Below are 12,145 nucleotides of genomic sequence, written 5' to 3'. Positions count from 1 at the left end.
AACCAAACTAAAATGATGAAATCAAAGTGGACAAATATTCATTTTTCTAGATTTCGAACCAAACTAGTTTTTTATACAGCAGTGAAGGTTCAACTGTTGTTATCGGTATGAGCCTATGAGGACTTCTAGCCCCTTAGAATCCAACTCACAAAAACTTTTCTTTATAAAAAAACTATAATACTATTCACCATCTTCACAACACAACGAAAATTTAACACGGTTCTTGTAGATATGAGCTCAATTTTCATTGAGAATTTAAAAGTAAACAAAAAGTTAAAATTTAATTTCATACTAATACAAATATAAAAAATTTAAGAAAGTTTCTTTCATTTTTTATATTTATTTTATAAATGCTAGGGAGACTCTGCTTTTGACATTATCTCTAACACACATTTTTTTATCAACTAAGCATTATCTTCATTTTTATCAATATATTATATATTTCGTTTTTAGCATTTTATTTATTAAAATTTAAATTACCTAATGAGTTTAAAACCCATTCAAACTTTATCATAAAATAATAAATGTAAAAGGTGACTCAACACTAAGTTTTGGAAGTATTTATAAAGAGAGTGGCTGAAAACTGAGATGCACAGAGTGGCTGAAACCATTGTCATTGTTTTTCAATCTCCATCATTTTCATCTTGCTAAACCTCTTTTTTGATATCTTCTCTTCTTTTCCGTGTTTTAGAAAATCAGAAACTGTTGCTATTTAATTTCTTAAACCGTTGTCTTATCTATCTACCTACCTACTCTGTTGTTCATGCGTTACACATTTAAAAGAGAAAAGCAGAACCACGGGGGTTCATTGTAACTAAAGAAAACAAAATATTAAAATTGTTGTTTCAAAGTTGTGCTCAAAAGGGTGTTTCAGTTGTTCATCCATTTTTACGAAAATGGTGATATTGAACCTTGGGAAGAAGCAGAATAAGAAGAAGTTGCATAGTGGAGAAGGAGTGAGACTTGGAAAATATGAGTTGGGTAGGATTCTTGGTGAGGGCAATTTTGGTAAAGTTAAGTTTGCTAGGAACACTGATTCTGGACAACCTTATGCTATTAAGATTATTGATAAGAACAAGATCATTGATCTCAATATCACAAACCAGGTTTGTTTCAAATGTCTTTTCTCTTTCTCATTCGATCGTCTCCTCTGTTTATTCACATATATTATGGAAAAATTCAAATGAAACTTTGTTATGAGTATATAAGAGAGATGACACAAATTATATCTTAAAGTTTTGGTCAAGATGTAGTGTTTTTCAAGAAATTTGGGGATCATTGCCTCTTGTTGCACCCCATGACTCCCCCACATTTATTTTAATTCCATCTATTGAAAAATTAATTCAAATGGTGTGTTTGTGTGTATAAAATTCAAGGATTTGGTTACAGCTTAGTGTAGAATAATTTTCATTTATTTCATTAATTTTATAATTATTAATAGTAGTAATTTTTAATGAATAATTATGGGATCATAGTTTTAAGCATCTAATCTAATACTGTAAATAATGCGTAAAAATTGCAGATAAAGAGGGAAATATGTGCCTTGAAGCTCCTAAGGCATCCCAATGTTGTTAAATTATACGAGGTAATGTCATGTTCTCTCAAATATATATTTGATTATTCTTACATGTATCCAAATCCTAAGTTGTTGCACCTAATCCATCTGATTATTTTTGGATCTCGTTGGTATGTGATAACCCAAATACGCTATGGATTTATTTTTGTAATATAATTATTACAAAAATAAGGAGAATGCTGCTATCAGGTCATTTGTTAAACAATCAAAACAAGTAACTTTTTTATTAAAAAGTAGTGTAATTATTACTTAATCAAAAGTTAAAACTTATATTTTCAAAATAAATTTTCTATTTATAGATTCCTTAACCATTGCCTTGAGGGCACTAGTTAGAAAGACCCTTAAAATAAAATTTTAATCTCCAAATATCTTTTTTTGGTACATAAATCTCCAAAATTATTATTTCTTAAGTTGATAATAAAAATGACAATATCGTTATAAACTCACAAACACAAATGAAGATGTTGAGCTTGAACAAATCCATAATTTTAATACTTTTATCTTTTGAACTAGAACTTATGAACATAATAATCTCCAAAATTAATCGACTTATCATATTCTTTTTATCTTTTTCAATAAAACTTATCATGTTCTTGGGTTTATTATTCTATCCTAAAATATACATCCAATATTTTAGTATAGAGACAAACGTCCCCTTCAAATCCATTACTATAATTTTGTTTACAATGTGAGCCAAATCATCATCTGATTTAGCAATTATTAATGACATGGCGGTGGTTGGTCCACAAAGACTATATTTTATGTGCTTTGTGGCACCGATTAAAATATTTTATTATTAAAAATTCCATATATCAATCATTTGAAAACTTATAACTTAATAAAATTCGAATATTTGAAGTTAATAAGTCTTTAGCACAATTTTATAGTCTACTAGAGACGGTGTAAATTGTGATCCACATTGTGATTATGGGTGACCAATCAAATCAAACCTAGGAATCCAGCTATGCTTGTATCATTTTGTCAAAAAAAAGTGATGCTTTGTTGTTATGTTTGTGTGCATATATATCAAACTAGGAATACCCCGTTTGATGGGAGTATATGTCTTTTTGGTGAAATTAATTAATAATTTTCTGCACTTTATTTTCTCCTTCAAAATAATTAAATATTATTAACATTTTTTACAAGTCATCAATAAAATAACATGGACGGTAGTTGAATTACAAAGAAACCAATTTTGTTTTGTTTTACTTTTTATTTTATTTTAAGCTTAAATGCAATTTTACCCCCCTATTTTGATTGAATTTGAATTTTACCCCCCCTATTTTAAAACACAGAATTTTACCCCCTCAATTTTGATTGAATCTGGATTTTGCCCCCCTTATTTTAAAATTCGGAATTTTACCCTCTCTATTTTACGTTTTTCAGAATTTTAGCCCCAATTTTAAAATAAAGAACAAAAAAATACTAGAAAAATAAAGAAACGATTAGAAAATATTAATTTGGTAAAAAAATATAAGGAAAACAAGAAAACACAAAAAAAAAAAACTAAAAAATAGAAAAACAATGAAATTACAAGAAAAAATTCAATTAAGAATACATGAAAAAACTATTTTGCACCTCTAAATATTTTCTATTTTCATGTATTTTCATACTAGTTTTTTATTTTATTTTTAGAGATCATACTAGTTTTATGCATTTTTTTCTAGTATTTTTTATTCATTTTTTTAGTATTTTTTTGGTTTTATTTTTTTTTCATTAAAAAACATTTAATACAAATAATTAAGGCTTAAAAAATGAATAAAAAATAGTAGAAAAAATGCATAAAACTAGTATGATCTCTAGAAATAAAATTAAAAAACTAGTATGAAAATACATGAAAATAGCAAATATTTAGAGGTGCAAACTAGTTTTTTTATGTATTCTTAATTGAATTTTTTTTTGTAATTTCATTGTTTTTCTATTTTAGTTTTTTTTTTTTTTTTGTGTTTTCTTGTTTTCCTTATATTTTTTTTTACCAAATTAATATTTTCTAATTGTTTCTTTATTTTTCTAGTATTTGTTTGTTCTTTATTTTAAAATAGGGGGTAAAATTCTGAAAAACGTAAAATAAATGAGGTAAAATTCTGAATTTTAAAATAAGGGGGATAAAATCCCGATTCAATCAAAATAGAGGGGGTAAAATTCCGAGTTTTAAAATAGGCGGGATAAAATTCAGATTCAATCAAAATAGGAGGGGTAAAATTACATTTAAGCCTTTATTTTATTATGATTGCTGCCGTTTAGCACATGAGGAAACAGCGTGATGATAACCAATCAAATCAAATCACGTTAGTAATCCAACGTTGTTTTGCAACAGTTCAAACTTTTAGGAATACGTAAGTGGATGTCGTGTTTTGCATTATATTTTGATGTGGTTCAATTCAAAGTAATAATATGTATGAATTCTTGCGTGCACTGCACCTTATAATCAATCATATTATCCCATCAAACCACCCACTCAAATGGTTCAAATTATGGCCTGATGCTTATTTAGATTCCAAACCATTTTTTTCTCAAGTAATCAATTATTTTGGAAATTTTCTTTGTGATAACTTTTGGTATAACGCAATTGCAAAAACATTTTTTAGAGTATTTTTTCATTCATCAATTTGGTCCTTAACTGTGTATTTCATTAGTGAGTTTAATTCAAAAAAAATTACTAGTATAAGATACATTCAGATGTGTTTTTGAAAATTCGATAAATTCAAAAGCTATAATATAACAACATCTCCCATATTTGAGGACACAAATTGTTCACTGTTTCCACTTGAACAAATAGAAAAGCATAATATTGGATGGCCCTCCATGCACTAATTATTGCATGAATACATTTGGTCTGGTATACAGTATACACCACTGAGTTTCTCTACAACTTGCATTGTATGATTGATGTTTCTGATTATTTATTATGATCATGATTATGTAGGTCTTAGCTAGCAAAACAAAAATTTACATGGTACTTGAGTACGTGACAGGAGAGGAGTTATTTGACAAAATAGTAAGTGATCATTTGCTTGTTGTTAATGCCATGTCATGTGTGTGATTCAGTTAATGACATTTAACCAGGTTAATTGTATTCATAGGCTTCCAAGGGTAAACTTCCTGAAGGTGAAGGTAGAAAATTGTTCCAACAGTTGATTGATGGTGTGAGCTACTGCCACAGTAAAGGTGTCTTCCACAGGGATCTCAAGGTTTTTTTTTCGGCATTGACTTATTTAAACTAATTTACTAACTAAAGCACTTGCGAGACAATTTAATACTACAGATTAAGAAAACAACTTATGACATGTCCAACAACTGTTTTCAACTTATTTCATAACTTTTCCATTATAGCTTGTGAAAACAGCAGATTATAGTTTATATGAAAGCAGTTTGACGTTATTTTATCTTTTATAATAGGAATATCTTATACATAAATACCTACATGAGAAGCGTTTAATTAAGTTGTTTATGCAAACCGTCTTCTTGACAATTTATAGTCTGATACAATGATTGTTCAGCTGAAGTTGAAATTGCACTACTTACTTGGTGATGTTATTTTTTTTTTTAGCTTGAGAATGTACTTGTGGATGCCAAAGGGAATCTAAAGATAACTGATTTTGGTCTTAGTGCTTTACCCCAACAATTTAGGGTAAGATGTGCTTTGATTTGAACTACAGCAAAATGCAAAGTATATTATTTGGTTATTGACTTATGTGACAACTTATGGAAATTTTTAGGCAGATGGGTTGTTGCATACAACATGTGGAAGTGCAAATTATGTTGCACCAGAGATTCTTGCTAATAGGGGCTATAATGGTGCATCATCAGATGTATGGTCATGTGGGGTTATCTTGTATGTAGTCTTAACAGGATTCCTACCTTTTGATGATAGAAATCTTGCAGTTCTCTACCAGAAGGTATTCACTTGTTGCAAATTCTCCTTTATATATATGGCTACTACGCCAATCATAGTAGTTTAATAATTTGTTCTATTTTTTTCTCTCTCGTGAGATAACAGGTTTTGAAAGGAGATTTTCAGAAACCAAAATGGTTATCAGCTGGTGCACAAAACATTATAAAGAGGATTCTTGATCCCAACCCTAAAACCAGAATAACAATGGCGGAGATCAAAGAAGATTTGTGGTTCAAGGAAGGATATAATCAAGCATATCATGAGGACGAGGAAGATGGTGTATATGTTGACGATCAAGCCTTTAACATCCATGAATTGGTATACTTTTAAACTACCAGTTGTGTGTTCATGGTAGTGAGTTTGGCAGAATCATGATGTGCTACCGTGATTTTCACAAAAGTTTAACAAAAACATTGTGTCATTGTGATTTCTTCAAATTTACTACGATTTCAAACATGCACTATATCTGAAATACAACTTTGCCTTTTTTCCCCTATTGTAACCCTATATTTTTTTTCATTGGTAATAGTCACATGAAGAAGAAAAGAGTAGTTCACAATCACCAATTCGTATCAATGCATTTCAGTTGATAGGGATGTCTTCATGCCTAGACCTCTCTGGCTTTTTTGAGAAAGAGGTGAGAACTGAAGTTAGTTAGCAGAAAATTTCCGTTGTTATATACATTTGGAGCACGGTTTTTTGTCTTTGAACTTCACTACTTCTCGAGAAAATTTCACTCATTTTTTGCGTACAATGTGATTTGAGTTACAGGATGTATCTGAGAGGAAGATAAGGTTTACAGCAAATCTTTCAGCCAAAGTTCTGATGGAGAAAATTGAAGATTCTGTGACAGAAATGGAATTTAGAGTTCAAAAGAAAAATGGCAAAGTTAGTACTATTGCTGATATTTAGAAAAGCTACTTGTATTTTCTACAAACTTGCATGGCAAAACTCATTTTTCGTTTGGTCAATAATTAAATATAATACTAATATTTCAGATGAAAGTGATGCAAGAGAACAAGGATCATAAAACTCTTGGCAGCCTCTCAGTGATAATAGAGGTAATGGATATTCAAAATGAGTCAATGATTGCATCTAAATATCTTGCATAGTTTGCACTTTGCACACATTAAGAAACTAACTTTACCTCTTCAAACATAACAGGTTTTTGAAATAAGTTCATCATTGTATGTAGTAGAGTTAAGGAAGTGTTATGGAGATGCCTCTGTATATAGACAGGTAATTATACCCTCTCTCTTTCACAAATCAGTTATATCCTAATATATGAATTCAGATGCTGATGCATTTATGTTTTTCATGTTTTGTAGTTATGCAAGAAGTTATTAAATGATCTCGGTGTTCCCCACGAAAAGCACTAGTGAGCTCAGAAGTGAAAATTGTAGAGTCATATTTGGAATGACATCAAAGCTGTAGCATGTACTGGTCTCATTAGTCTTTGTGATTTTTACTTCATATATAATATATCGTAATATGTTAGATAGTAATAGCACCAGTTTTGAATTTAGCAATCAATTAAATAGCTGAATCCCCAAAAATCTCTATGTTAAAGCAAGCTTTAGTGAGCCTGAAATTGGGTATGTTATCTTGCATCAGCTTCACTGTTGTCTTTTAAGGCTTTTGTTTAAGATGGAATTTCATCTCGGAACAAAAGTATCAAATAAGGACAAACTAAAACTTTGGATGATCAACTAGCATCTCAGAAAAGTTAGATTGCTCAGAGGCAGTTCAATGTGATTGCAATACAAGCAAAGTTTTATTTCAACATTAATGAGTGCTTTTAAATATGGAACACATTTGATAAAATTAAGTGTATCAAAGTAGCCTTCTGGCATCAATAAGGGTGACCAAATTTATGTTGATCTCCCTTAAGTTCTTATTTGATTATTCATGAAATTTTCATGTTTTTCGCTTCATCCATCATTGAGGTCTGATGTTGTAGGAATAAAAACTTCCGGGAATGGATTCTCTATATTGACATTATGGTTATGTGAAACCTAGGCCCTTAAAAAATAAAATGGTGAGAGGGTGTTAGTGTTACAATATAGAATAATGAGATTATGGTGTTCGAATGGCGGAGAATATGGAGAAAACACGAGATTTACAATGGAGAGAATCCATTCCCAAAATACGACATTAACATTGAATTATAAGATAATAACAGGTCAGAGACAATATTTGAGAGAATTACTTGATCAATAGAATTTCACTATGACATTAATTAATTTACATTGAAAATATTCCTCTTTACAAACGGTTCTGGCTAAATGACTATTTTCACTCCCTTTAAGGATAGGTTGAGGGTCCACAATAGATTATCTAAGTGAGTATCCTATAAGATATTCGTGGAATGCAAATCTTTTACGACAATTGGAGTAAAATGAGAACTTTGTTTGTTGTTCATTTCAATTAGATGCATTACTAGCTCACAAGCCTGTTGCCAAACTCCTTATTATATACCTGAATTAAACCACTGTCGTCTGCCATATGAAGTTTCTCATCCAATATTTTCTTGTATTCATCATCTCTGTCCTCTAAATTACGAACCATCTCGACCTACAAAACCAAATACCTCTAGAGTTACATACAACTCATGAGACATGAGATTCATTCAGCTACTGCACTATGAAAATGTAGCTCAAGTATATATGCTTTGGTAATCAGATAGTTGGACCATTAAGAAATTATGTGCAACTCTGTAATTTCTTAAAAAGTTATGAAGATGCAAAACACAGCAAAGAGAAAATCAAACATCAATCTTTCCTAGATAAGACATCAAATCACCTGTTTTTGGAACATCTGGAATTCATCAGAGCTGAGGGAGCCATCACTGTTTGAGTCAAGAAGCAGCATCATGTCATGCGCATCTTCTCCTGGTGCACCAAGCTCCTCTATCACCTCAGTAAGTTCCTCAATGCTTATCTTACCATCTCCATTCTTGTCGAGAAGGCGAAATACTCTATCTCTCTGATCAAATTCAATCCCTTTATGATTTGCACTTGGAAAATCTTTAAGACGCAAAGCAGCCAGTTCAGCTGCAGCCAGCATGATGGTCTTTAAACGCTTTGCCTGAGTATCAAAAAATAAAACAATAAAGGCCAGTTTCCTTCTGTCTTCAATTGGGAGTTAGGTCTAGATGGTATAAAAATTTCAGATAAGCTTTTAACACAGTACTAAAAAAGTAAATCTTCTTACGAAGATGAATGAATGCAGAAAAGTTCAAAGAAAACACTAACTTCCTCTGGATTAGTAAGACCAGCCTTGTATAACGAATGAGATGCCATTCCACCAACAGCTAACCTATCCATTTCGGTTGTTCTTATCTGTATTTCCATCAAGGGTCTAGTCCTCCCAATTTCACTTACATCCACTGCCATATGCAAACTTCTGTATCCATTCCCTTTTGGCCTGGAAATATAATCTTTAGTCCGAGAAGGGATTTCTTTCCACATAGATTGGATGATTTGATGAGCCCTGTAGCACGCTCTCTCTCCAGCTTCCAACGCATTTTCTCTAGACTTAGGGTTCAACACCACTCGTAGTCCAAGCACATCATTTACATCTTCTGGTCTCCGACCATCCTTCAAGAGCTTCTTCATTGTGCTGTAACGACTTTTATAACGACCTTTAACTGAGATATCATCCACCAATTCCGCAAGTATGGGATCAGATTTTAGTGACTCAAGCAATTCATCTTTGTATACGTCGATAAGAGATATACCACCTGTCTCCTGACTTCTCAACCATGTATCCACATAAAGATATGAATAAGGAAACAAATACTGAAATGAGAGATCTTCCAATTCAAGTGATATGTAGTTAGTTCCCACAGCATGAGCAAGAGGAGCATATATTTTCATAACTTGCAGAGAAATGATCTGCTGCTGATACCTTGGAAGGTGACCAAGATGCCTCATCATGTCAAGCTTCAAAGCCAAGTCCAAAATCAAAGCTCTAATGTCGTAGTAAGTGAGACAGAACTTTCTCAAAGCAGCAGCATTCTCGTCATCCAGAATGTCTACTCTAGATGCAAAGTTCTTAACACGCAAACTCTCGTGTAGCAAATGAGCAGTTGCAGAACCTATCTGACTTCGAATTTCATGTAGATTTAACTCACCTACTTCCAACACCTCTCTCAATATTCCAGCAGATATGACTTCTGCATCCATCTGCAATCACATTTACTATAAAGAAACAATAAACGGCAATGAAATTATGACACTCAACGAGAGCTTCTAATAATTTCAGTAAGAGTTTGTTTCGATAAATTTTAACAAACACTTGTAAGAAAGTAAAACTTGAAACGATTTTACAACTACTGACTTTAAAATAATAAGTTGAAAACAGCTACTATACTCTTAAAGGTTTTTTTTATAAGTTCTATGTTTGATTTTAAATAAATTGGTTATGTGTGTGTCTGTATACATTATGTAAAAGTGAAAGGCTAAAAATCAATTGTAGAGGCAAAAGCTCCAAATTCTAGCTTCAGTTAGAATCAATTATAGAGGCAAAATAAATTTTATGCAAGAACGTCAAAACATGTCAAAATCAATTATACACCTCTGAAATCAATTCTACCGCCTCCAAAAGTTTCACCAACGCATACATATAAGGTCAAGTTGTAAACTTCCATATCTATTATCTAACATTATACATCAACAACCTTCTAAGTTTTTCTATTTTTTAATTAGTTAAGGTAAACTACTTATCTGAATAAAAAAATCATTAAAAATACTGTCTTCATCGCTCTCAAAATGTCAAATTTATTTTCCTTATATGTCATTGATATACTAGAAGTTTAAGATAAAACTTTAATCGTAAGTGCTTCTAAAGTCACACGTATAAATTAGTTGTGTAAAACTTTTTACAGCAAATATATAAATTATGGAATCATTGAATACATGAAAATGAACGAAAGTAATGGTACCTGAAGATCAGCGAGAAGCATGGCAATGGATAAGGCTTTGGAAAGAGGAGAACGACCATCAGGAGTGAGAGGAGAAGTTTGAAGAACAGGAATAGAAAGTTTCAATGATTTGAAAAGAAGACCAGAGGAACTTGTGGACAACACCTTCATCCTCTCAGTCAAATCATTGAAAGCACCGACAAGCTCTATCACCATCTTTCCTCCACCGGGAACTTCTACGGAGCATGCTCTTGGAGTACTGGACCACCGGAGGGTGGTGGAGCGGGTGGGTCGGGTGGGGAAGAATAGTGAGAGTAAGCGGCGGTGAGTGGTGGTGGAAAAGGTGGTTGGTTTGGAAAGATAATGGTGGCGCGTGGGGAAATCGGAAGCGTGGAAATGTAAGAGTTCCATTTTTGGTTCAATGTGTTTGTTTCTTGGTTAAGACAACAAACACAACACCAATATTTGTGGATGAAACTTCATCTTGTCGTTGCGGTTTCTTATTCTGCTTTCATTGCTTCTCTCTCTCTCTCTCTTCTTCTAGTGGAGTGGACCATACTTTCTTAAACTCACCGTTTCATTCATTTTAAAATTAAAAAAAAACACACACACAATGTTGAAGTTTTTTTTAGAAAAAAAGAGGTTGAATTAATTTTTTTTTGACAAAAATAAAATCGAAAGTATATAAACATAAATCCACGATCAAATCAAAAAATAAATATAAACATGATATAGGAATTAACACACCAAAACTATTTATTTAAGTCAACTTAAATTGACATACATTTGTCGGAGAAACAACTTTTCAATCCTCCATCAATGATCTTTACAAATGATACAAATAAATTATAAGAAATTATCTTCAATTTTTAGCCCTCACTCAACCCACAAGAAGATCTTTCAAGAAGAGTTTTACCACTTTTGTGTTGATTATGTCCACCTAGTATTTTTTTTGCTTTTTTATATGTATTTTTCCCCTTTTCTAATAATATATATGAGCACTTGAGAAAGAATTAGAGTTTAGTTGAGACACATTCTATTCTCTTTGATGTCGTTATGCTCCTTTCTTTTTTTTAGAATCAGCCAAATTTATTCTCGATGAGTTGTACAAGAAGCACAAACAACACGCGGAATAAACGAAAAGGAATAAAGAAAACAAAAGGCGCCATATATAGACGGAACACCCTAAAACGCAACAAGTTTTGCCACCTCGGAACACCCTGAAGCAAGCAAAGCCAAGCTAAACCTGAGCCTTTACGAAAATGAAAAACAGAAGCATACAATAGCCTCAACCCCAAACTATCTGCAAAACAATCCCCAACAAACCAGCACCAACGATAACAAAAACCACCAGCAGGAGGGTGCAAACAGCAAAAACCAAAGCAGGCCAGCAAACTCCAACCTGAAAAGCACAACCAGTAGCCCAGAAAAGACAGAACTGGGCTGACAGCAGCAACAGAAAGCCCAGAACAGCAGATTTCTGAGTGCAGCTAAAAACCTGTAACAGCACCTCCCCTCATCAGAACCCACCCCTACCTCATAAGACAAACTTGCGGATTCCAACTCCACTCGCAATGCATACAAGGAGGGATATTTAACCTACTCAAAATTCAATGCCAAAGACAACACCATAGTTTCCTTCACTAGATCTTCCACATATTTCACATCATTCCGAAAAATAATGTGATTCCTAACTTGCCAAAGGACCAAAATAGTTGCATGCCAAATCATCCATAAACCTCTATGGATC

General features: G+C 32.3%; 2 protein-coding genes across 2 annotated transcripts; one reads left to right on the top strand and one right to left on the bottom strand.

Annotated features, from left to right (window-relative positions):
• The first annotated feature begins 571 nt into the window (after positions 1 to 571).
• LOC11441700 (CBL-interacting serine/threonine-protein kinase 1) lies at positions 572 to 7,417 on the top strand. The gene is made up of 12 exons (XM_003609828.4): positions 572 to 1,106; positions 1,523 to 1,585; positions 4,503 to 4,574; positions 4,660 to 4,767; positions 5,127 to 5,207; positions 5,296 to 5,475; positions 5,577 to 5,789; positions 6,001 to 6,108; positions 6,243 to 6,359; positions 6,470 to 6,532; positions 6,636 to 6,710; positions 6,800 to 7,417. The coding sequence occupies exons 1-12, from the start codon at positions 897 to 899 to the stop codon at positions 6,848 to 6,850; spliced, it is 1,341 nt and encodes a 446-aa protein (XP_003609876.1). The 5' UTR covers positions 572 to 896; the 3' UTR covers positions 6,851 to 7,417.
• Positions 7,418 to 7,666: 249 nt separating this feature from the next.
• On the bottom strand, positions 7,667 to 10,933 carry LOC11428310 (probable GTP diphosphokinase CRSH, chloroplastic). The gene is made up of 4 exons (XM_003609827.4): positions 10,417 to 10,933; positions 8,726 to 9,658; positions 8,274 to 8,558; positions 7,667 to 8,045 (listed from the first exon to the last, which is right to left on the bottom strand). Exons 1-4 carry the CDS (start codon positions 10,804 to 10,806, stop codon positions 7,911 to 7,913), a joined length of 1,743 nt encoding a protein of 580 aa, XP_003609875.1. The 5' UTR covers positions 10,807 to 10,933; the 3' UTR covers positions 7,667 to 7,910.
• Between the last annotated feature and the right edge of the window lie 1,212 nt (positions 10,934 to 12,145).

This window comes from Medicago truncatula, chromosome 4 (assembly GCF_003473485.1).
Source record: "Medicago truncatula cultivar Jemalong A17 chromosome 4, MtrunA17r5.0-ANR, whole genome shotgun sequence".
Lineage (NCBI taxonomy): Eukaryota > Viridiplantae > Streptophyta > Magnoliopsida > Fabales > Fabaceae > Medicago > Medicago truncatula.
This window is presented reverse-complemented; position numbering and strand designations above follow the sequence as displayed.

Bases quoted from the DNA above. Each gene is read 5' to 3' on its own strand.
- LOC11441700 (XM_003609828.4), top strand. From the start codon at position 897: ATGGTGATATTGAACCTTGGGAAGAAGCAGAATAAGAAGAAGTTGCAT. The intron at 1,107-1,522 runs GTTTGTTTCAAA...TAAAAATTGCAG, and splicing joins ATCTCAATATCACAAACCAG to ATAAAGAGGGAAATATGTGC. The intron at 1,586-4,502 runs GTAATGTCATGT...ATGATTATGTAG, and splicing joins ATGTTGTTAAATTATACGAG to GTCTTAGCTAGCAAAACAAA.
- LOC11428310 (XM_003609827.4), bottom strand. From the start codon at position 10,806: ATGGAACTCTTACATTTCCACGCTTCCGATTTCCCCACGCGCCACCAT. The intron at 8,559-8,725 runs GTTAGTGTTTTC...TTTGATACTCAG, and splicing joins GTCTTACTAATCCAGAGGAA to GCAAAGCGTTTAAAGACCAT. The intron at 8,046-8,273 runs GTGATTTGATGT...TTGGTTTTGTAG, and splicing joins TCCAGATGTTCCAAAAACAG to GTCGAGATGGTTCGTAATTT.